Here is a 22,249-nt window from a genome sequence, read left to right on the forward strand (position 1 = left end):
AGATGCAAGAAGTTGTTTTAAGTTCATAATTTAGAAATAATTTTATTATACAGCATCAGTAAGATAACGTGAGGCATACAGATTTTACACTATTGATTTTGACTCCAAGTTTCTCGAGTGAAAGTAACTGATTTTAAGCACAGCATAGGAAAGGCCAGGTCCTACTGTAAGGGATTAATTGTCCTCAACCGTTTTTGTATGCATGTAAAGCTAACCTTTTCAGAACTGTCTTACTGCTATAAAAAAGTATTTGCCTTATATTAACAAACACTGCTACGAAATAGATTTAAAATATCTGCAAAATCATAGCATAAGCTAGGGCTGGAACACCCTCCCTCTTCTCCACAACCCTCCTTCATATGTCTCTTACCTACTGCCATAGACCCCGTACAACCCCTCCCTCAGACACCAGGCACCTCTGCTAGGGAGATGAGGGAGAGCTTGCTTTCAGCTCTTTGTGTTCCCAGCTCCCCTCCTCTAGTGAATGGGCTTACGAAGCCACGAGCATCTCATTGCCAGAAAAGAGGAACAGGCAATGAGAAAACAGCACAGATAATAAGGCTAAATAAGTGTTAGCAGCCAATAGCTTCAGTACTCTTAAGCGTTTCATTGGGATACAGGATATTGCCCAGCATCACTGTGGTCTCATCACTACTGAAGTGCGGTTCTGAGGTTTCTTCTATCTGTTTTGAGCCTTTACACACATTTCAAGGTAAAGTAATATAAAGAGATATTTTCCTTCAACAGTATCTAGTAAGTAATAAGCTTATTCTTCTATTTCTTTTGCTTGTAGTAAACCAAGCTCTATACTACAACAGCACTCAGGAACTGAAGCCATTCTTGGCATCTAAACTACCTTAAACACTTAAAACTTATGCAGAGAAGAAAACGCCTCCCAGATTCCCAAACATCCTGCATACGTACACAGTACACAGTATTCTGAGTATCTTGCTTTTGTAATTTGGCAGATCAGCTTCCAAAACACCAGCTAGACCCTCCAAGTTGCTCTCCAAAGATGAATTACTCTAAAAAAAAAAAAAATAAAAAAAAAAATTTCATCATCAACCAGGCAATATGAACCAGCCTGTGACTCTCAGGTGGAAATCAAGGAACTTGGGCAACAGCACCCTTTTATGTCACCTCCTTTTTCAGAGCGACAGGTCAGTTCTGTTAGTGGTAAATAACTGCCCTTACTTGCCTGAGAGGAGCAGCTACTCCTCACAAGAGTTGCACCTGATCACCCACCTCCCCCGCAAGAAACGTCAGTGCTCCCCTGGGATGCAAGATCTAACACTGCCTCAGGGACATCTTGGTAATGCAACTGAGCCTTGATTAATGATACAGCATGAAACTAAACACCTTCGCGACCTGTTTTTCAGTGCACCATCATTTTTGCCCCTGCCCTTACCCTTCCCCCTCCCCCCTTCTATTAGCCTCAAATCCTCTCAGGACCTGTAACCTTATGCCCCGGGCAGACCGAGTTAACTCCCCCACATCCTTGGCAGACTGGAACCAGCAACGCCATCCACAGACGCTAAGTGGTATCTGTTTGCTGTTTGCTTATCTTTGCTTGGAAGATAATAACACTACCATCTAAACACTTGCCCGTTTTACCATGTGGTTTCGCAAAAGCTGACAAGTTTCCAACTATCTCATAAAAAAAATATTAAAAATTCTTTTTGGGTGGTTACTACGAACGAACCGCTAACACACAACACACAGAAGGGGGGAGGAGTAGGGAGGGAACCATTTTGACTTTCCCAGCTGCCGCCCGGCCGTGAGGCGGCCCGCCCGCCTACCTTCTCTCCCACCCTGCAGATGAGCGACTCGAGCCTCTCCTCGATCTCCGACGGCTCAGACGTCCTCCGCCTCTTGTGGGGCTGCCCTGCTCCAACACAAGGACCACACCGTTACCGTTCCCACCGGAGAACCCCTGCCCCGGCCGCCCTTCATCCCCGCCTCCTCCCTCCCGCAAACACCCCTTCCCGCGGCGGGACGGCCCGGCCCGGCCCGGCCCGGTCCGGTCCGGCCCGCACCACCCTCGGCACCTCGGGGGGGGGAGGAAGTAAAGGGGGAGAGGTCTACCTCGCCGCTCACCATCGCTGTCGTCGCTGTGCCGCCGTCGCGACATGTCGGGATGCGGCGAAGGAACGGGCGGGACGCTTAGCGCGGGCCAGAAGGGGAGCGCGCTCCTACCACACCGCCCAGCTTCCGGCCCGCGGCACTTCTGCTTCCGGGGCAAGGGGCGCGGGGCAGCCACCGCCTCTCTGCTCACCGCTCTATGGTGCGGGTGCCGGCCTCGGAGGACTTCCGGGGTCAGCTGGGCCGGGCCGGCGGGAAAGCAGCGGCGCGAAAGAGGAAACTTCCCAGCCGTTTCCCGGCTGTTTCACGGGTGATGGGGCCTGAGGCGGAGATGGTGCCGGACGAGGCGCCGCCGCCCGGTCCGGGGTCGCCGCCGGAGGGGGAGACGGCCGCCACCAGGAAGCAGCGCGCCTGGGCCCGGAGGAAGGTGGGTCGGTGGCGGGCGCCGCGGCCCGTCCCGCTGTAAGGGCGGGGGGGGCAGGCCGTGGAGTCGGTGTGCTGGGCCGGGGGACGGTGAGGGGGCAGCGGCGGTAACGGGTGTTGCTTGTGGTGCTATTTCAGGCCTTTTCCTTGTTCGTCAAAGCAAAGGAGGTGCCGGCGGCGGGCCGGTGTGCCGGCGGCGGAGGCGGGCCGCGGTGGCGGTGCTGCCGGCAGGCGTTTGAAGAGCTGGCCGGCATTCACAGGCATGTGGCTCTGCAGCACGGCAGGGACATTGGGCAACAGGCAGGGCTGGCGGCCGAAGTCAGCCCTTCGAGCAGCCCGGCTCCTGCCGGCAACGGGGACGGGCTGAACGGGCACTCGTGTAGCAGCCCTGAGATCTCCTGTACGCTCCCAGACACCAGCCACCTTAGCTATGAAGAGCTGACGAGGTAAGAAAGTCCCTCAGCGGTTTAGAGGACCAGTACTGGCCAGGAGTGGGGTATTGTCATGCTTACACTTTACATGATCTGCTGCCAGTATTGCTCTTTTATTTTTATGAAGTTCAGTCAAGTGACACTTTAAGGTACAGGAAGAGTCTTCCCCAATATTCCTTTACATCTTCAGATATCTTCTTGAGATACTTCTTTAGATCAATATGTGTAGGTGCCCTCCAGGAGTCACTTAATTTATTTGAATTCCTTTCACAAGTGCTCACGCCTGTACAAAATATGCAAATTACTGCCATGCTGTTGCAGAGTTAGGTGTGTTACATTGTTTTGATAGTAAAGGTGGTAACTTCAGAGTGCTGAACTATCAGAGCTGTATCTTCCAGCATTGTTAAAGCAGACCTGTGCAGGTTTTACTTCATAGAATCATATGATGGTTTTGGGTTGGAAGGGACCTTAAAGATGATCTTGTTCCAGCCCCCCTGCCCTGGGCAGGGACACCTCCCACTAGAGCAGGTTGCTCAAAGCCTCATCCAGCCTGGCCTTGAACACTTCCAGGGATGGGGCATCCACAACTTCCCTGGGCAGCCTGTTCCAGTGTCTCACCACCCTCACAATAAAGAATGTTTTCCTAATATCTAATCTAAATCTACTCTCAGTTTAAAACAGTTATCCTATGTCCTGTTGCTACACTCCCTGATAAAGAGTCCCTCCCCATCTTTCCTGTAGGCACCTTTTAGGTACGGGAAAGCTGTGTAAGGTCTCCCCAGAGCCTTCTCTTCTACAAGCTGAACAACCCCAACTCTCTCAGCCTGTCCTCATAGGAGAGGTGCTCCAGCCTTCTCATCATCTTTGTGGCCCTCCTCTGGACTCACTGCAACAGGTCCATGTCCTGCTTATATTGGGGGCTCCAGAGCTGGATGCCGTACTCCAGGTGGGGTCTCAAGAGAGTGGAGAAGAGGGGCAGAATCCCCTCCCTCAACCTACTGGCGACCCTTCTTTTCATGCAGCCCAGGATGCAGTTGACTTTTGGGGCTGCAAGTGCCCATTGCCAGCTTATGTCCAGCTTTTCATCCACCGACACCCCAAAGTCTTTCTCTTAAGGGCTGCTCTCAATCCACTTATTGCCCAGTCTGTATTTGTGCTTGGGATTGCCCTGACCCACATGCATGGCCTTGCACTTATCCTTGTTGTATTTCACGAGGTGTGCATGGGCCCACCTCTCAAACCTGTCCAGGCAGGTCCCTTTCCTCCAGCATGTCGACCGCACCACAGAGCCTGGTGTTGTTGGCAGACTTGCTGAGATGCAGTTAATCCTCCAGTCCATGTGCCCAACAAAGATGTTAAATAATATCTTTGTCCCAGTAGAGAGCCTTGAGGGACACCACTTGTCACCTGGACATCAATCCCTTGACCGCAACTCTTTGAATGCAGCCATCTAGCCAGTATCTTATCCACTGAGTGGTCCATCTGTCATATCTGTGTCTCTCACAATTTAAAGACAAGGATGTTGTACGAGATAGTGTCAAATGCTTTGCACAGGTCCAGCTAGATGATGTCAGTTGCTCTTCCCTTATCTACCAACGTAGAAGGCCACCAGATTTGTCAGGCACAATTTGCCCTTAGTGAAGCCATATTGGCTGTCACCAGTCACCTCCTCATTTTTCATGTGCCTTAGTGTAGTTTCCAGGAGGATCTGCTCCATGGTCTTGCTGGGCACAGAGGTGAGACTGACCAGCGTGTAGGTGCCCGTGTCTTCCTTTTTCCCTTTTTAAAAATGTTGGTAATGTTTCCCTTTTTCCAGTCATTGGTAACTTCACTAGTCTGTCACGACTTTTCAAATATGGACAGTGGCTTAGCAACTTCATCTGCGAGTTCCCTCAGGACCCTCGCATGCATGTCATGAGGTTCTTGAAGACTCTGATCTATAAATAAGGAAGGACCATAAAAGAAAAGAGCAGAACAGCAGGGTATGTTCTGCAGAGGTCCCTTTTCTCAGCTCATTCAAGTACCTTAAGGGCTTGTTAGTTGTGAATATGTAAGTACACAAAAATGTTTCAGACTGTGAGAGGGTTTGGCTTGTGCTGCTCAGAATGCTGGTGCGCACAATCTCACTGAAAATTTTGTCTTTTTACGTTTTGATAGCTCAAGCACTTGAATTTTCAGTGTGCAAGTTTGTTAAATGAAGCACTTAATGGGATGCTTGTGTGCACAGAACAGCAGTTCTTGTGTGTTGAGAGAAACTTGAGTAGAGTGCACAGTAGGCCACTGGCAGAGATGTCCCATGCAGCACAGATGAGTTCATTTTTTAACCAGTCCTGAGAGCTAGGAACGTGGGAGCTGTATTCAGTACATATTTCTCTCTCTTGGAAATAAGCCCAGCAGTGCTAACTCCTCCAAAGTTTGTTGTGCTGTTCTGTTTTGTTTTGGTCCCCACATCTGCCAGAAGAAAATTGTCTGCTTTTTGAAGGGCTAATGCAATAGTATGTTTTTGTGCTTTCAACCCTAACATCCTTTTCCTGTTTGTTTATCTTTGCCATGCTGTGGACAGCGAGGTGGGAGAAGTACTTCTGTATTACTGTTACTGTGAGGTGAAGGATCCAGAGAAACTCTGTGCTTGGCAAAAGGCCCTGTGCCAGCATCTGCATCTCTCTGGCAAGGTAAGGTTTTAGGCAATGGTTGCATTCTTAACAGAAAAGCATCTTCTTTGCTTAGTGCAGGACAATGGGGCACGTGGAGAACCAAGTGTTTTGCACCAGAAGGTGCTAGTCTGTTGTAATGCCATTAAGAAAGGCACTCAGACTCTGCAAGGCACCATTTAAAATTATATTTAAGAGCTAATGCTACAAAGAAAAAGAAAATAATACGGATAATCTTTTATCCCTTTTGATGCTGGGAACCCTGAGTTGTGTAGCATTGAGTGAGCCTCTGATCCACATGCAGCACACTGTGCAGAACCTTGTAAGGGTTACCCCATTGCCATCATTTGAACTGTTACAGGTGTTTTTTACAGGACAACAAGTTTTTTAATCGCTCCTACTGTCAAATAGAAAGGATGCACTTTTAGTTAAAGGCAGGGACACGCAGGTGGCATAATCACTAGTATCAACAGGAGCTGCATGCAGGCGTCTCTGTTAGGATTATCAGGCTGGGTTTATCCTGTGGCTAAAGGATACGCACACAGCTTGAAGGCCAAGCTGGAGGTGCAGCACTGTGCAGCATGGGTTTGGGCTTGCTCTAGTTAACTGTTATGTGTGTCACTAAATCCTCAATGCGCAATGGTCTTCCAGTCAGAATCCCTACAGTGAACTGTAATCCATACTGTCAGGAATGAGATGAGAGCAGCTGACACCTTAGGCCACACCATAGGATAGCAGTGCTCATTCCTGCACAGTCTTTGTTCTTTCTATTCCTGGCAGACTAAATCAAGGAGGTGAGTTGGCTCTTGAGGCTGTGGGCAAAGGCTCTCAAAATTTTAGCCTTACGCAGCTGATGTTATAGACTATCTGTAGGGAGAAAGATTTTTCAAGAGGGCAACTCAGAGCAGGAGGCTACTTTTATCTTTGACAACTTTGTCTTCCTAAGTAGCTTCTCTTTCTCTGACAATGGTAGGCACCTTCCCTGTTCTATATGAGCGTAGGTCTGGGGCTGAAATGTCCTGACACGTTCACTTATGCTGAGTGCATCAGCATAGCTCAGCTATCTTGTTTGGTGGTTGGTATTTTTCTTTTGTTTTTTTTTGTCTCCAAGACAGGTACAGCATTTGCCTTCTCAACCGGTTGTTTCTTCCCTTGCCTCTTATATTCAGTCTTTTTTTTTTTTTTTAATTTTTCACCACTTCAGAGTTTTTGTTCATTTGTCAGTGCTGGAGATAAAATGACTCACACTGAAATTTAATATTACATGCAGTATTATGCATGTTCATTTTCCTTTTAGCTGTGTGAGTCATTGGGCACAATCCCATTGTTCTTCCTGAGGCAGACTTTGAGTGGGAATTTTAATGCTGACAGCAGGATTTGCCTGTTAACCGGTTAGCATTTCTCTCTCTATTGCACAAACTTTTCTGACTGTCTTGATGTCATTCTTTTGAAATGTCTCAGAAGTGATTACTGGGGTTTTATTCCTCTTTTATTTACTGTCTTCTTAATGTTCAGCTTCAGTATAACCATCTTTCCCTTCCTTCCTTGGTATTTCTTTTTCTGGACATACTTCTGTGTCTGCCTCTTGTTACCCAGTCATATTTCGCTAATTTTACTGTCACGCAGCCTTAGCCCCAGCTTCTTCTCTTGCCTTCTAGGTACGAGTGGCTTCAGAAGGGATTAATGGGACCGTTGGTGGAAGCAAAGTAGCTACCAGTCTCTACATTGAAGTTATGCTTTCCCAGCCTCTGTTCAAAGACATTTTGGGTAAAGAGGATTTCAAGGTATGAAAAAAATAATTTATACATAGACATTGTTAATTTAGGATGTTTACTCTTTGAGAAGTAAGCACATTGCTTCTTGGTAGTATTACTTCTGCTCTAGCAGTTCCGCTTTCCCAGCACTGATCTAAGCCAAGGGTTCCTGACCTTACTTTATTTAGATATCTCTGCTAGTTTTCACCAGCAGTAGGGGTTATCATGAGCAGCTATAGCAGCTGCTACAAGCTTTGGCAGTTATGGGTGCAGCTGCAAAGCTCCCCATACAGGTGAATGAGGGAGTGTGCTTCAGCGCCACCATTCTTCAACAACCATTTACTCCAACTTGACTGCCAAAATCAAGGCATCACAACGTACGCTTACCCAAGCAAAGTATTCCTACACTCTCCTCTTCACCCTGATTTGAGATCCTCACCTAGAAGATTACTGGTTTAGGCTCATGCAGGCTTTGGTGTCCATATAGGTGCACTGGCAGCTCCATGAATTGGATGTCTGCTGGGGAAAAGAGACAGGCAGAGTCCAGAGGTTTCTCCGTACTCCAGTTAGTGCCTGACTGGAGGGAGAGTGAGGTGCTAACTTCTGCTTGAGCCTGAGCATATGCGCTGATTGTTGTCTTCAGATGGTGATGGCATCTGTAGCTGGCACCATATGGCATTCTGGTAGGCTTTTGCTGCCCCAGCACTGTAGGTATTGCTTCCTCTCTGAGGAAGGAAAGCTGCTGCTTTTATTAGCATTTCTCTTATCCACACAATTTTATTTGTAGGGAGTACTATTTTGTTTACCATAAATAACTAGATCAAAGACAGTTAGTGAAACTCAAATCCCATGTAGAGCTGCAGTGCTGATTCACTCATAGCTTTTTAACTGTCTGTTGTGCTTGGTGGATTTTCAAGGGCACATGTGACCTGTTAGTTACAGTAATGTGTAAATGCAAAAACAAAACAAGGATGAACTTTTACCTTGACCTTGGCAAAACGTCCAACCTTGCATGATCTCTTTGGGCATTGACACTCATGCGTTAGGACACGATGGTATTGTCTGTCTCACAGTTCTTCTGCATGCTGTATATCCAAGTAAGCAGTGGTTTCGGGTCTCTGTGCCATGAAGACACAGAGGACTTAGGGCTGTGTAAATATTCAGTGGCCCCTGTAGTTGCTACAGACAATTTCTGTGGTAGCTGGGACAGTGCTGCACAGCACTGCGCCCTTGTTTGAGTGTTTATATGCTTGATAATACCTAAGCCATGTTTGAGGCTTAGCCCTGCAGAAATTCCCAATTCCTGTCACCTGCAATGCGATTGCCTATCAAAAAGGGCTTGCCAGGACCTCCAGAGGGAAAATCCTGCACTTGAGTTTGCAGGGACGGGCAGATGGTGTCAAACTCACTGCCAACAGGTCTTCAGCCTGGCTGATTCCATAGTGTTTCACGCCCATGAACCACTGCAGTTCTCATTGCACGAGTCATGACCAGGGGCCTAGGTGTGCTTTTGTCGGAGGTCACAGTGGCTGAAGAGAGCTGCAGGGCCCAGAGCTGCTACCGTGATCCGTTACTGGAGGAGATTATTTAATATTCCTAGCAGGCTCAGCATGCTTTGTAGGGGCCTCAACTTTATCATGATAGGTGCTAGTGATGTTTCTGATCAAGACCTGTTCTTCCCACTCCTCAGTGACTTGCATCTCAGGCTAAATGGTGCCTGTCTCACCTGCAGAGTAGTCATTGGTCCTGAGATACCTGTCTGTCAGGTTGTGGTAGGGGCCCAATGCCTAAACTTCCGGATTTAGAATGTGGATTTCAGTGGGACAGACATTGCTTTCCCTCGGCCATCAAGACCCTTTCATATTCTAGTGAGCTGTAGAAAGTAAAGTGAATGGGTATTTTTAATCTTCACACCTGGCAAATTTTTGTGGATTGTTTTTGTGTTTAATTTCCTAGAGCAGTGCAGGAGGAGCTCACTGTTTCCCAGACCTTCGAGTTGGAGTATTCAAAGAAATTGTACCTATGGGCATTGATCCAAAGATAGTGTCTTACAAAGAAAATGGTAAGTTGATTTAATGAAAAATAATGCCTCTCACCCAAGTGAGAGGTAAGTGAAGAATAAAGTACTCTTACCAATAACATTTCCTACTGCACAGTGGCCAGGAGAAATAGATACAGAAATTGATTTCTTACTGCTAGTCAAAAGTTACTAGTGCAGGGAATTTGCTGGCCCAGGTTTTGGTTTGCTAAGTGTTTAGCTGTCTCAAAAAATAGAATTAACTTTCTGTTTTGTGGGAAACACTAACAGTTCAAACGACACCAAGCAGTTACCTTGTTTTGGGGTAGGGGCATACCTTGTGCTTTAGTCAGGGAATAAGTCATTGGACATCTGCTTTAGGCAGATGTAAGGTGAAACTATGTGTGATGGTTAGGAAAGACATTTCAGTGCATGAATATATTCATATTTGTTCTACGTGTTCTGTAGGTGCTTGAGACTGCTTAGAAATGATACCATACAAAGAGCTCCAATGCCATCTTGTTGTGGTTAGCTTGCAGTAAGAACCAAGCTGTATAGGAAGAGCTTTCCATGGAGTTTTCTTGTGAATCCAGTGGATTCTGGTGCTGTGGATGCCGAAAGCTTTTGTTTGTTTGTTTGTTTGTTTTTCTTTTTCAGAAAATGCTAGAATCCCACTAAAGCTCAAATCCCACAGTTGAGTATATACATGTTCCTATGTTAAGCACTGCTGACTTGGCTTTACTTGTGTTGAAGTTAGCCATGCTTCTGCCCTTTACACAAAAGCAGAGCCAAGTTCTGCATCAGGTTCATGCCACTCTTCACATGATGTAACACAGGCTACATTTGTTTTTTGCTACCTGTAGCTGCTTAGTATGGATTATGCCCGATAAGATGTCACTGGCTACGCATCTGCTATGAGGACACTTACGTAGGTGGTATGCAGGAGCACAGAAAATAGCAATTAACAGAGTGGTTTGGGTTTTTTTTCCCACCAAGAGGTTCTGTTGGTGCTAAATTTCTACAGCATCTTTTTGTGGTTTTGGCAGAGGATTATCTTTTTTCCCTGTTTTTTTGGCAGTTTGTGGGATGTATGTTTGGATATTTATTTCCTTTTTTTTTCCTTTTTCCTCCTATTTTACAGCATTTTATGGAGATGATTCCCATTACTCTGGCAGGTTGTTTGTAGGGTTATTTTTTAATAAGGTAACAGATTTTGGTCGGGGGAGGTTTTTTTATTTTTCAGTAGGTTGGGAGTCCTAAGTCCTGCACAACCTGAAAGCTGAGAAACTATGTAAATTGAAGCTGTACTGAAAGTAATATATGCCTATGGAATTTTTCCATTTTTATCAACAGAGAAGAGTTTCATTGAAAAAATTGTATTTCTGTACGCTTCTACGCCTCCAAATGTAATGAAAGATGAGCAAAGGGAAGGGAAACATTTTTCATTCTTGCTTTTACAACTGCAAGAGTTGCCAGGGGGACATAACAAAGATCATAGAGACAAGCGCCTGTCTGCTGCTTCTTCTGTCATGTGGAACAGTGTTGTGTTTGCTTTCATTTGCCAATAGGAAGCTGAACGTGGATAAACTTGGCTGGTTGAGTTGGAATGAAAAGTCTGTGAACTGTCACAGAAAATTTTTGTTTGAAATCTGAGAAGAACCTGGATCAATGAGATCATATGTAACATTGTTTTGTAGTTCTGTTCTCATTTCTTTCTCTTTTCTTTCCCCCTCTTTTTTTTTTGTTGTTGTTGTTAAAGGAATCCACTTATCCCCTCAGGAATTTCATAGAGAAGTAGAACAGTATCTGTCTCAGGCCAGTCAAGGACAAAGCGATACCATCTTGCTGGACTGTAGGAACTTCTATGAAAGTAAAATAGTAAGTGTTGTTTGCCTGTTTCTTGCAGTGTGTTATAGGTGCTGGGGGGAAGCGTTTCACATTGTGAGAGTGTAACCTTACTGAAAGAAGAGATTCCATGTTTCAGATTAACTGTAATATGTACAAAATTCAGTTTAGTAATGAATATTGGACAGAAGAAGCAGAGGACCTGCTCAGCAACTCAGCATGGATCCCGCCTGGCTAAGTGTTTATACAACTTGGGACAGGAAGAAGATAAAGTGGTCCATACAACGTTAGCACTGAATACCATAGAGCTTGAAGTAAAAGCAGCATAATTTGTAAGGATGTTTTCCAGCATTTTTTGCCTTGTCCCATATGTCAGAAAGAATAGGGGCAACTTGCTGTCACACCCACCAGCCCTTCTGCACTGTTCTGGCTCATCTTCTCTCCGACAGTTCTGCTTGCTTAGCTCCCTCTTCTATGTTTGAATGAGGAGACATGCTGTGTCCAGAATCCTCTTACGGATTTTTACAGGTACTTTAATGCTTAAATGCAACTGAGGAACTGCCTAAAGCAGCTGCAGTGAGCTGAGTGTTCTGGCACAAAGGTTTGTTACTTCCTGTAGTTTGAGGCAGAGACCTTACTGTGTAAGACTGCTTGTGACCAGTCGCATGGACATCTGTTGTTATTGCAGGGACATTTCCAGGGCTGTCTGGCTCCAGATATCAGGAAGTTCAGCTATTTTCCCAGCTATGTAGATGAAAACCTGGAGCTTTTTAAAGACAAGCGTGTCCTGATGTACTGCACAGGAGGGATTCGTTGTGAAAGAGGCTCTGCTTACCTCCGGAGCAAGGTGAGATGCCATTCTGAGGGCACAAGTGCCGGGGAGTTGCAACTGCTTTAGGGGCAGCTGTCTTTTTTGCTGGTCAATTCTTACTGAGCACAAACTGCTCAATGAGCAGGTGGGGAGATGAATGTCTCTGACACACACTTGCCTCAAGCTGTCTGTCAAGGACATGGGTAGTTTAATGCAGCTCAGGATGATCTGCATGGATGAGTGTCACAGCAGTGATTGCTCTGTGAACATAATTACGTAACCCATTTGCTGAGAAGGGGTATTTATAAGTCTGCCCTGCCCCCTGTAACCATGTTTTAGGAGGGCTTGAGAGCATTCTGCAGTGTTTTCACAAGCTCTGTCTAGTTTATGCTCTGCAGGTGTTACTGCACAGCTTGAGCATCTCAGAGTGCTGAAAATCAGCCAGTCAGTGCTTTCCCAGTGTTGTGGAATTAAATCCAGCACACTGCATTGTTCTAATTGTGCTTTCCAGCCCGCTCTTTTCCTGCATCCTTCCTTCAATGAGCAAGGGAACGGCACACATGTATGTTCTCCAGAGATTTAAACTTTGATTTTTTTTTTTTTTTCTCTGCTGCACCAATGTGAACCCTGAGAAATTCTGCTCATCATAACAGCTTACTACATAAAACCAGAATAAGTAACAGTGCACATAGGTTCAAAAGCATTTGACCTGTGATGCGGCTGAGGAGGTTACCAGCCTTTTTTTGACTGTAACATTAAATGCACATTTGGGTTCATGTCAACAAGACAGGAATGTGGAGCTGCCCAGTCATCTCTGGTGGCATTGCCTAGAGTTGTGGGTGCACGTGGTGCCATCTGATGGTCACTGAGAAGACACCGCTTTTTGTTGACCCCTGGCATTTAACATTTGCTTTGGAACTCTGGCACACTACTTCTGCTGTTGTCTCCTTCAGCTTTTCTGCTAATATGCTTTAAACAGGCAGTGTGCAGAGAGGTATACCAGCTAAAAGGTGGAATTCACAAGTACCTGGAAGAGTTTCCAGATGGATTCTACAGGGGGAAGCTGTTTGTGTTTGATGATCGTTACGCCATTTGTTCCAATGAAGATATCATCTCAGGTAGGACTAGATAACGTAAGTGCAGAAGGCTGGGGAGCTATTGCAGTTGTTTCCACAGGGATATGCAGGATAGGGGCAGCAAAACTTGTCTGTGTAGTTCTTCCTCATACTTGCTTTGATCTTTTAGTGCCATCACTTTTCATGATGATTATCAACTCTATGTCTTTAACACATAAAACAGAAATAAGAGAAACGAGGCTCACTAAACGGAGTTCCCTAAAACTGGAGCAGTAAAAGGAAGCATACCCTGCAGAACAGCTCCTATTATGAGCCATCTGCAGCTATGGAGACGTATGTCAAGCACTACTGGTGTCGTTACTCACTTGCTGCCCACAGTGCTGATCAGACTACGGTTGGCCAAGCGACCAAAGCATTAAACAGTTCTCCTGCTGTCAGCTGTTCTCTGCTCCAGTAATCTCACAGAACATCAGCACAGACTGCCAGGCACTGGAAGACTAGTGCCACTATGCTCTACAGCACTTTGTTATTTTCATGCTCTAAAAGTTTTTGTAGTGTGTGGAATTTCGGTGACCTCTAGTTGAAATCGTTAAGAACATTGCCTGGTCTTCTGGGTGGGATCGCTCTTCAGATACTGCAAATGAAATATCTGTTTTCTTCTTCTCAGTTGCCAGGTACAAATAGATGGAATTTGGCTCTAGCCTTCTTTAGGAAGCAGTGCTGCTTTATCTCTGAGTGGGTAGATTTTTAAGCGTAACCTCCCATTTCTCCTCTGCAATTACCGTATACATCTTGAAGGTGCCTGGCTGGATGCATCAGAGCCATCCCTACAGAAGCTTCACGGGAAAGTCTGTAGGCACCTTCTTGATGGTACAGCTAAACTGGGCTGTAGCTAAAGGGCTAAAACCTGTCTGAAGTTGTGGAAGAACTCTACCAGGACGCCAAATGACACTCCATCTGCACAAGCCATTGCTTTTAGGTGTGAGCAAGTCCCGTGGCACCCCCTTCCCCAGCAGGCAACATTCCTGCATACTGGTATAACTACCACCAGCTTCTTTCTTCTTCTTCTGGCAGCAAGAATCTTTAAATCTGCCTAATCATAACTAGAGGAAGTGAGCATTTTTTCCTTTTCCTGAGAGACAGCTGTCCTAAGTTTTTTACATTAAAATCAGAAGTTTAAAAATTAACTAGGTTCTAGAAGATCAAGCTAAAGCAGGAATTAAAAACCTGGAAGACAACAGATAGCCACTTAAGTGAGAGATTGCACCACCCTGGTGCCAAGGAGAACCCTCTGCAAAGGGGACAGATGGGGCAATGTGGGTGTTAACTTTTTCTTTTCCTCCTCCCTCCAGCATGCAGATACTGTGGGACACTGTGGGACCAGTATAAACTCTGTTCCAGCCAGCACTGCCGGCAGCTTGTCCTGACATGTCCAAGTTGTCGCAACAAAGGTCTTACAGCTTGCTGTCCTGTTTGTCAAGAGAAAGAACTCAAGGTGACTTCAAGGGCTTCAGGACAGACAGTTAAGGAGGAATGTGAATGTACAAGGAGACGGCCAAGGGTACCTATTGAACATGTCTTGCAAAGGACGCTGGACACAGGAAAAGATTAAGCAGTTTCATTAGCTAATCTGATACGTGCTAATGCAAAGGGCTTCTATAACCAGATCCCTGTCTGTTATTCAGTTAGGTTTGGAAATCGTGAAAATGTGTTGGCTCGGAAAGTCTTGTTCATATGCTGCCTTTAAGCCTAGAGTATGCCCTCAAAACCATCCATTACTTGACTGTAAATTACCAGAGTGCCCAGCCCATCACCAGCACTGCAGGAGTCTTCTCCCTGGGTACAGTCCTGTAGCCTGGCCTCTACCATGGGGATTCTGGAGCAGAGTATGTGCATTAGGACACAGTTGCTCACAATTCAAAAGAAACTGAAGGGACATAAGAACAATTCCATTCTTTTCCTCCTGCATGGAGATAGATCTGTCCAACCTCTCCGTTGATCATGCATTTCCTTCAATAGCTAGCGTTAGGGTGTGAAAACCGCAGCTATATCAGTTGAGTGACCAGTTTAGAGCTGAAGATATTTTCCACGTACATGCCATCTGCCTGCATCTCTTGCTTTATACCGCTGAGAAGCAAGTTACCTGAAGTCATTAACTCGGCTCCTGCGTTACTGGCTGAAGGCAGCATAAGGACCAACAGATACTGTCTGTTCAGCCATACTTGTGTGTGACCTGTAGGATGAACAGCAAAAGTAATCCTCATTCCAATGCTCTTGTCTCCCCAGCAACTGTTATTTCTCTCAACTTGTGACTACATGAAATATCCAGGGCTCAGCTCTGCTTGCACTAGAAAAATCCGACAGCTTGAAGCTTGTTGAAACTGAGACACAGAGAGGGGAGCACAGAGACTGTCAAAATACCAGCATTATGGCACTGGAATTGATGCAGACGTGTGCATAAATGTCAGCAACAGCTATAATGTGACACCCATCTGCAAGAAGGGCCAGAAGGATGATCTGGGGAACTACAGGCCTGTCAGTCTGACCTCAGTGCCTGGGAAGGTCATGGAACAGATCATCCTGGGTGCCATTATGCAGCACATGAAGGACAGCCAGGCAATCAGGCACAGTCAGCATGGGTTCATGAAAGGCAGGTCCTGCTTGACAAACCTGACTCCTTCAATGACAAAGTCACTCACTTGGTGGATGAGGGAGAGGCTGTGGATATTGTTTACCTGGACTTCACTAGCCTTTGATACAGTTTACCACAGCATCCTCCTGGACAAGCTGGCTGCCCAGGGTTTGGACAGTAGTACTCTGCGCTGGCTTAAAAACTGGCTGGAGGGTTGAGCCCAGAGAGTGGTGGTGAACAGAGTTAAATCCAGTTGGCGGCTGGTCATGAGTGGTGTTCCCCAGGGCTCGTTATGGGGCCAGTTCTCTTCAATATCTTTATCAATGATTTGGACAAGGGGATTGAGTGCACCCTCATTGTTTGCAGGCGACACCAAGTTGGGTGAGAGTGTCAACCTGCTTGAGGGTAGGATGGCTCTCCAGGGGATCTGGACAGGCTGGATCGATGGGCCAAGGCCAACGGTATGAGGTTCAACAAGGCCAAGTGCCAGGTCCTGCACGCGGGTCACAACAACCCCATGCAGCGCTACAGGCTGGGGGAGGAGCGGCTGGAGAGCTGCCTGGCAGAAAAGGACCTGGGGGTGTTGGTCCACTGCCAGCTGAATATGAGCCAGCCGCGTGCCCAGGTGGCCAAGAAGGCCAACAGCATCCTGGCCTGTATCAGGAACAGTGTGGTGAGGACTAGGGAAGTGTTGTCCCCCTGTGCTCGGCCCTGGAGAAGCCCCACCTCGAGTACTGTGTCCAGTTTTGGGCCCCTCACCACAAAAAAGCCATTGAGGCGCTGGAGCGGGTCCAGAGAATGGCAGCGAAGCTGGTGAGGGCTCTGGAGAATAAATCTTACGAGGCACGGCTGAGGGAGCTGGGGTTGTTCAGCCTGGAGAAAAGGAGGCTGAGGGGAGACCTTATGGCTCTCTACAGCTACCTGAAAGGAGGCTGTAGGGAGGTGGGGGTTGGTCTCTTCTCCCAGGTAACAGGCGATAGGACAAGAGGAAACGGCCTCCAGTTGCACCAGGGGAGGTTTAGACTGGGTATTGGGAAAAATTTTTACACTGAAAGGTTTATTAAGCATTGGAACAGGCTGCCCAGGGAAGTGGTTGAGGCACCATCCTGGAGGTATTTAAAAGATGGGCATACATAGTGTTTAGAGGTATAATTTAGATTAGTGATGGTTTTTGTCACAGTTAGGCTGATGGTTGGACTAGATGATCTGAAAGGTCCCTTCCAACCTAGGCAATTAGGAGATTCTGTAAGGAAACTGCAAGATCCTTTATCCAAGCTAAGTAATTCAAGATTTGGGGATCATTTGTGTTTTGTAAACATGGGTTGAGTTTTTCAAAAGCTGTGAGATGTTTATGCAATTTCCAGCTCCTATTAGTGGAGAAATTGTCTTTGAAATTGAAGGGATCCACAGCTTACGAACTCAAAATACTTCTCTGCCTGCTGCTTTGTGTGCCTGATGCTGTAGAATGTACAGAAAGGTTTAATAGTGTAGAAGATGTGTCTTGATTGAAAAATGTCTTTGAAACTTACTGTCATTCTTGGTACTAAATAGTAGTTAGTCATTAGGAAATCAAAATCATTTACTCGTTTGTTGGGTTTTTTTACTGGCAACTGCTTTTAAATGCAAGAAAACAGTATACTCAGGTTTCTGCAGTTGCTTTATGACAGTTAGGGCAATGTTATTTTCATACAGATTGTAACTTTCTCACACAGTGCTATGGATTTCATCAAGGCCTCATTGTTGGCTTGACTAGCAACTTCAAGACAGGGGCGTTGGCTCCATTAAAGCCATGGCAACCATTTCCTCTTAATTCCAGTATTGCTACCATGAAATCAACCGTTCAGCAACTGTCTTTATGACTGTTCCTTTCATGAAGCAAGACTTTAAAATTTATAATCTGGGAATCTTCCTAGGATGGTATGTAATAGTAAATCTGTGCACAATACATACTGGAGTAGAAATTGGAAAATTCCCATCAGTAGGCTTCTTCAGCAGAAGTCCAAGCAGCACCCATGGTCCCTCGCATCTTGCCTCCCAAGCTTTGCTGGCCGGTTAACCTCTATGCTTTTGAGGACTGGAATATTTGTAGAAAAACATGCAAGCTCTACTTGCAGCCCTAATCTAGAGGACTGATGGGAGTGCCCCAACTTGCATATCATACTCTTTTCTTCATGCATTAGGCTAAAAAGAGCACAATTTTGTAATTCAGTCTATCAGCAAGTCTGGAACACAGCCCATTTGGAAGGCTGTTTCTACATCACTTATCAGTACAGAATGGCAACAATTATATTTTATGTGTAAACTTCTGAAACTCCTCTGAGATGATAAATAACCTTTAGTGCTTCCATCGTAATTTTTAAGGTACTGCACAAATACACTTCACCTGTTATACTGGAGGTGCTTAATTCCACAGAGGTAAATGCTGAAACCTAGCTAACTGTCTGCCATGCGGTACACCTGTCTACAAGGTACAATTCTCCTGAGAGCTCCTGGTAGCTGGATATTCTACCTCAAAGGCAGAGGGGAGCCATGGGGCTGCTTCTAGTCTTTGCTGCACTAAGGCAATGGAGCAGAAGGGTTTGAGACGTACAGGTGGAGGCCTATAAAGCCAGGTTCCCTCTGCTGCAGAGAGGGAAAAGGGGGGTAAGAGACATCCTTAGACTCCCTCTTGCAAGTTAGCCCATGAGCAGCTTCTGTATCCTGGCTTCTGGATTAGTTTTGTCAGATTAGTACAAATAAGGACTTGCCACGTGAAATGCTGTGTGGTGGGATCCAGGCACCTCAGTTGTAATGCCTGAGAGAAGGCACGTTAGCTCCAGGACAGTTGAGAGTTAAGCAGGATTGGCTGTGACTGCCAGATGCTGCAGTGAGCAGCAGATGGCTTTTCCCCCTTTTCCTGGAGACGTACTGGGATAAACACTGATCCATTTGCTCCTAATACCATCATTTTGTAGCTCCATTGCTGCACAGCTTGATGCCTTTTACCACAAAGCCTGATGCCTCTCAGCACAGCCTGTCTGTGCTGCACAGCTCTCACATGCATCTTTCAGCAAAGTGGCTCTGTAAGAATCAACTGAGGAACCTGCAGTGGTCCTGCCGGCTTAATATATGTTTGGGCTGCATGGTTAATTTGGATGCTGCTACAGTGAAACATATGACAAGGTTCTTGCTTTTTTTTTTTGCCTTTTAAGGGCTTTTTTTTTCATTCAGGAAAAGATGTTGTAGTATCCATGGTAATGCTCCCTGCTCTGCAGATGCATCTCCTTGCATGTCTGGGTTTCTTAGCACTGTCAGGATTTCCCAGGATAAGATGCATTTATATTCTTCTGAAGCCATGGAAGAGCTGAGCCCGTACCATGCAAATCTGAGTGGATGGCTCAGCTGAAACTGTGTGGCTCTGGGTTGATGATTTAGTTGACCGTTTTGAAGTCTTTGCAGTGCATATGGAAGAAAGAGGCTGTCTGCCAGTTTCTTACTTTTTTCTTTTTTTTTTAAATATGTTTTCAACTATCTTTCTTTTGTATTCTTTTCATTTTCTGATACAGAACTTGCAGGGAAGAAGCTACAGTGAAGCATTTTATTTGACACCACCGGTGCATTTATTAGGATTTGAAGCGTGACAAATATGTTTCCCACATTGCTGAAAGTGTAGTGTTTCTCTGCTTCGTTGCTCAGAGCTAAATTATGTGTGCTATTTGTGCACAAGCTCTGAAGAAATCTGTGCGACTTGCGGGAATATGTGTAAAAGGCTGCAAAATGTCACCCTTAACAGATGCGTACAGCCAGATTTCTAGCAAGTGAGAACATTTTCTAGGACGCGTAGTCATCAGAGCAAGAATAAGGCTTCAGTACAGTAATGCTTCTGCCAGGAGACTCTTCCTACCAAGCAGAATCCCACCCATGATAATAGTGGGAGTTTTGGATAGGATAGTGCTGGGTCCAGTCTGCTCTATGTCTGGGAGCTACGCAAGCGTGTAGGGAGTTCCTCCCAGGCTCGATGATGGGTGGTAGAACTGTCTGACAAAAAGCAGATGGACTATATGCAGTGTCAGTCTGGGGTCGGGGTATTTAATCTAATGGCTTTTCTAGGGCACAGCAGTTATTGTTGCGTTTATGCAGACATTAGGGAAGGCAGTAAAAGAAACAATGCCTAGCAGAACAAAATTTAATTAATGGTCATGGTCTTTGAGACAAAACAGCGAAGAAGGAGAGTTTGACTTGTTTCCAGTGAGTATGTGGACACACGCTTTTGACATAAGGAAACTGAAGGGAGCAGGGGTTAGAAGAGAGGGCGCTCTCTGGTTTGCTGACTCATTTGGCCATCTCTGTGGGGTTAGGATTTGTGTCACATCTCTAAAGGTGATGGTTTTCTTCAGACATGCACAGGATAGAAAGATATTAACCCCCCCTAAACCGCTCAATTTTTGAGGCTCTGTTTTATAATTGGTGGCCTTAAGTTCCATTTAATCAGGGGGTGGAGATAATTTTTTTCTAAGAAACACAGGGATGCATTTGAAACAGCATCTCCAACTAACTGACTTGGCAAATGTCGGTAAAAAATTGTAATTCACAATTCTTGAAATTAGCCATGTTACAAGGTAATAGAAGTGCTTGTTAAAGTAGTTGCTCCTCTACAGTTACTTGGGATCAATTTGGAAAAAAAAATAAAGTATTTTTGTAATACTTCTATAATTTGTGTTAAACAGTTGTATATTTCACTCATAGATACCACATCCTAACTGTATGAAACACCGTGCAGGAAGTTTATAGAAAAATTAGGTCCCAGGTTAATTAAGAGTCACTTTTACACTGGGATGCACTCTAAACTGAGATTGCATAAAATTGGCTTGAATAGTTTCCAACTCTACAGAAAACTTCAACAGTCCTACTGGATAAAATCCTCAACTACAGCCACTAGTTAGTTTAAACTGTTAGTGCATAAAACAGAACTGAGGCACCACAAATACTCTGTCAAGGCACTTATTGCCTTTAGATTTCCACAGTGTAGCACAGATCACCGGGAACGACCTCCATTGCCAGGAACTACACTCCGGTTCTGCACTTGGGAAAAATAGGCCCGTTCAACTCTGCGAGTCTTCTCTTCCTCACTGAAATAGAAGAGGAAGAGGAGTCAGTCACGGCAAGGCGAAGATGTGGATGGCAGGCTTGGCTTACCCGATGTGGAAAGGAGCTGAGAGATGTGCTTTCTGCCAGGAAAGAAACAGGATAGCACCAGCTTCTGAATTCCTGCTTTAAGCAGCACGCACAGCCTTACTCAGTTTAAAATCAAGGAAGGTAAGATGAGGTTTCTGCCCCTATGAATTTTTAAGGCCAGAAGCTACTTTCAGCCTTACCTCCCTTATTCTACAGTCAATTATATATTTCAAACATTTTGTCTCTGTAATCTGGCTTTGGCCAAAGCATCATCTGATGCTGGCTGATGTAAAGACAGCAGGAGATGGATGCCACAGTTTTTCCTTTGCTAGTTTTTCTAAACTGCCATTTCAAATAAAACAAAAAAAAAATTCTATCTCATTTCTTATCTTAAGCCTTTAGCCTCCATCTCTCTGATCGTGGTTAATGTGGTCAAAGCAGTCTCGTATTTACTCTTAATGTTGATTTACAGCTCTGACAGCTACACTCATGACTTTTCAAGAAATGTGTGCGAGGAAAAAAAGAAAAGATATAAAGAGGATGCAGAAGTTAGCTCATGAGGATGAATGTAAAAGCCTTCACAGTTGGTTCATATAGAGCATCTTGGAGAACAGAAGCTATAGGACCAAAACCAAGTTCTGGTAGCATCAGGTGATGGTAGGCAAGAGCACTGGAGTGGAGCAGAAGCAGAGAGCTATTGCTGACAGGGAGGAAAATAAAGTTTTCTATACTTATACGTTGTCCAGGTGTGGAGCTGAGATGCTATTGCCAGACACCATCACACCGATGAATACGAGCTGCAAACAAGAACCAAATCAGACAAAAATGCAGATCTTAATGGTCAAAGAGGCAAAACGCACAACTGTTACATGGAAGGCAAGTTGTGAATTCCTCCCCTTACAGCAGGAATATTAAAACACTAGATCCACATCTTCCAGCTGATTACTTTGTATGCCAGGTGCTGCATGGTCATTAAAACTCTTGCTCTGTTCCAAAAGACAGAAAATAGCAAGCCTTTCCTGGTGAAGCTTCTAGTGACCAGGAATGCAGCCGCAGGCAGAATAAATACGCAGTGAACCGTAACACTGTGTATTCTGCGTGGTTACTGAAGAACTGGCACAGATCTCTATGCTTGGCTGTGCCTCCTAAGAGCATGGTACTGCCTGACGCAAGATTGATATTTAAAAAAAAAAATAAATTTTTTTAAACACAACATATTTATCATTTGTCAAAACATGTCAGCCACTTAAAGCTGTTTTTCTGTGGCTTTTAAACCTGAAGTTGATTCATTAAGCGACAGAAGAGCCTGTCTGTGGTGAACCATACACAGAGTAAAATACGTGGTTCCAGTTTTCCACCATTTCTTGACAGCT

General features: G+C 45.3%; 3 protein-coding genes across 8 annotated transcripts in view; 1 reads left to right on the forward strand and 2 right to left on the reverse strand.

Moving 5' to 3' along the window:
- Window positions 1-2,239, reverse strand: part of NCBP1 (nuclear cap binding protein subunit 1) — a 32,455-nt gene extending 30,216 nt beyond the window's left edge. Inside the window, exons 1-3 of one of the 2 annotated variants that reach the window (XM_054185878.1) lie at window positions 2,086-2,239; window positions 1,800-1,885; window positions 925-1,025 (exon numbers count right to left, since the gene is read on the reverse strand). In XM_054185878.1, coding sequence (XP_054041853.1) covers window positions 925-1,025; window positions 1,800-1,885; window positions 2,086-2,131 — 233 coding nt within the window. In that variant the 5' untranslated portion in view covers window positions 2,132-2,239. The remainder of the gene's footprint in view (window positions 1-924; window positions 1,026-1,799; window positions 1,886-2,085) is intronic. The other variant, XM_054185879.1, reaches the window with a different exon arrangement.
- Window positions 2,240-2,254: 15 nt separating this feature from the next.
- On the forward strand, window positions 2,255-20,391 carry TSTD2 (thiosulfate sulfurtransferase like domain containing 2). Of its 2 annotated transcripts, XM_054185880.1 has the most exons (11): window positions 2,255-2,509; window positions 2,644-2,951; window positions 5,500-5,608; window positions 7,246-7,371; window positions 9,298-9,403; window positions 10,016-10,051; window positions 11,118-11,236; window positions 11,892-12,050; window positions 12,994-13,132; window positions 14,443-14,651; window positions 15,377-20,391. In XM_054185880.1, the coding sequence occupies exons 1-11, from the start codon at window positions 2,282-2,284 to the stop codon at window positions 15,467-15,469; spliced, it is 1,632 nt and encodes a 543-aa protein (XP_054041855.1). In that variant the 5' UTR covers window positions 2,255-2,281; the 3' UTR covers window positions 15,470-20,391. The 2 variants fall into 2 exon arrangements, with proteins under 2 accessions (XP_054041855.1, XP_054041856.1); XM_054185881.1 differs by lacking the exon at window positions 10,016-10,051 and having other exon boundaries at window positions 2,256-2,509.
- The window catches only part of TMOD1 (tropomodulin 1), a 29,908-nt gene continuing 27,532 nt past the window's right edge, over window positions 19,874-22,249 (reverse strand). For 2 of the 4 annotated variants that reach the window (XM_054185884.1, XM_054185886.1), the window contains exon 10: window positions 19,874-20,830. In XM_054185884.1, the coding sequence (XP_054041859.1) occupies window positions 20,766-20,830 (65 nt within the window). In that variant the 3' untranslated portion in view covers window positions 19,874-20,765. Of the gene's footprint in view, window positions 20,831-21,607; window positions 21,674-22,249 lie in introns of all 4 variants that reach the window. The other 2 variants (XM_054185883.1, XM_054185882.1) reach the window with 2 other exon arrangements.

The sequence above is a fragment of the Rissa tridactyla genome, chromosome Z (assembly GCF_028500815.1).
Source record: "Rissa tridactyla isolate bRisTri1 chromosome Z, bRisTri1.patW.cur.20221130, whole genome shotgun sequence".
Lineage (NCBI taxonomy): Eukaryota > Metazoa > Chordata > Aves > Charadriiformes > Laridae > Rissa > Rissa tridactyla.

Coding starts and splice junctions, on each gene's coding strand:
- TSTD2 (XM_054185880.1), top strand. CDS start 2,282: ATGGTGCGGGTGCCGGCCTCGGAGGACTTCCGGGGTCAGCTGGGCCGG. Junction 7,372..9,297: donor TGGGTAAAGAGGATTTCAAG/GTATGAAAAAAA, acceptor TTAATTTCCTAG/AGCAGTGCAGGAGGAGCTCA. Junction 13,133..14,442: donor CAATGAAGATATCATCTCAG/GTAGGACTAGAT, acceptor TCCTCCCTCCAG/CATGCAGATACTGTGGGACA.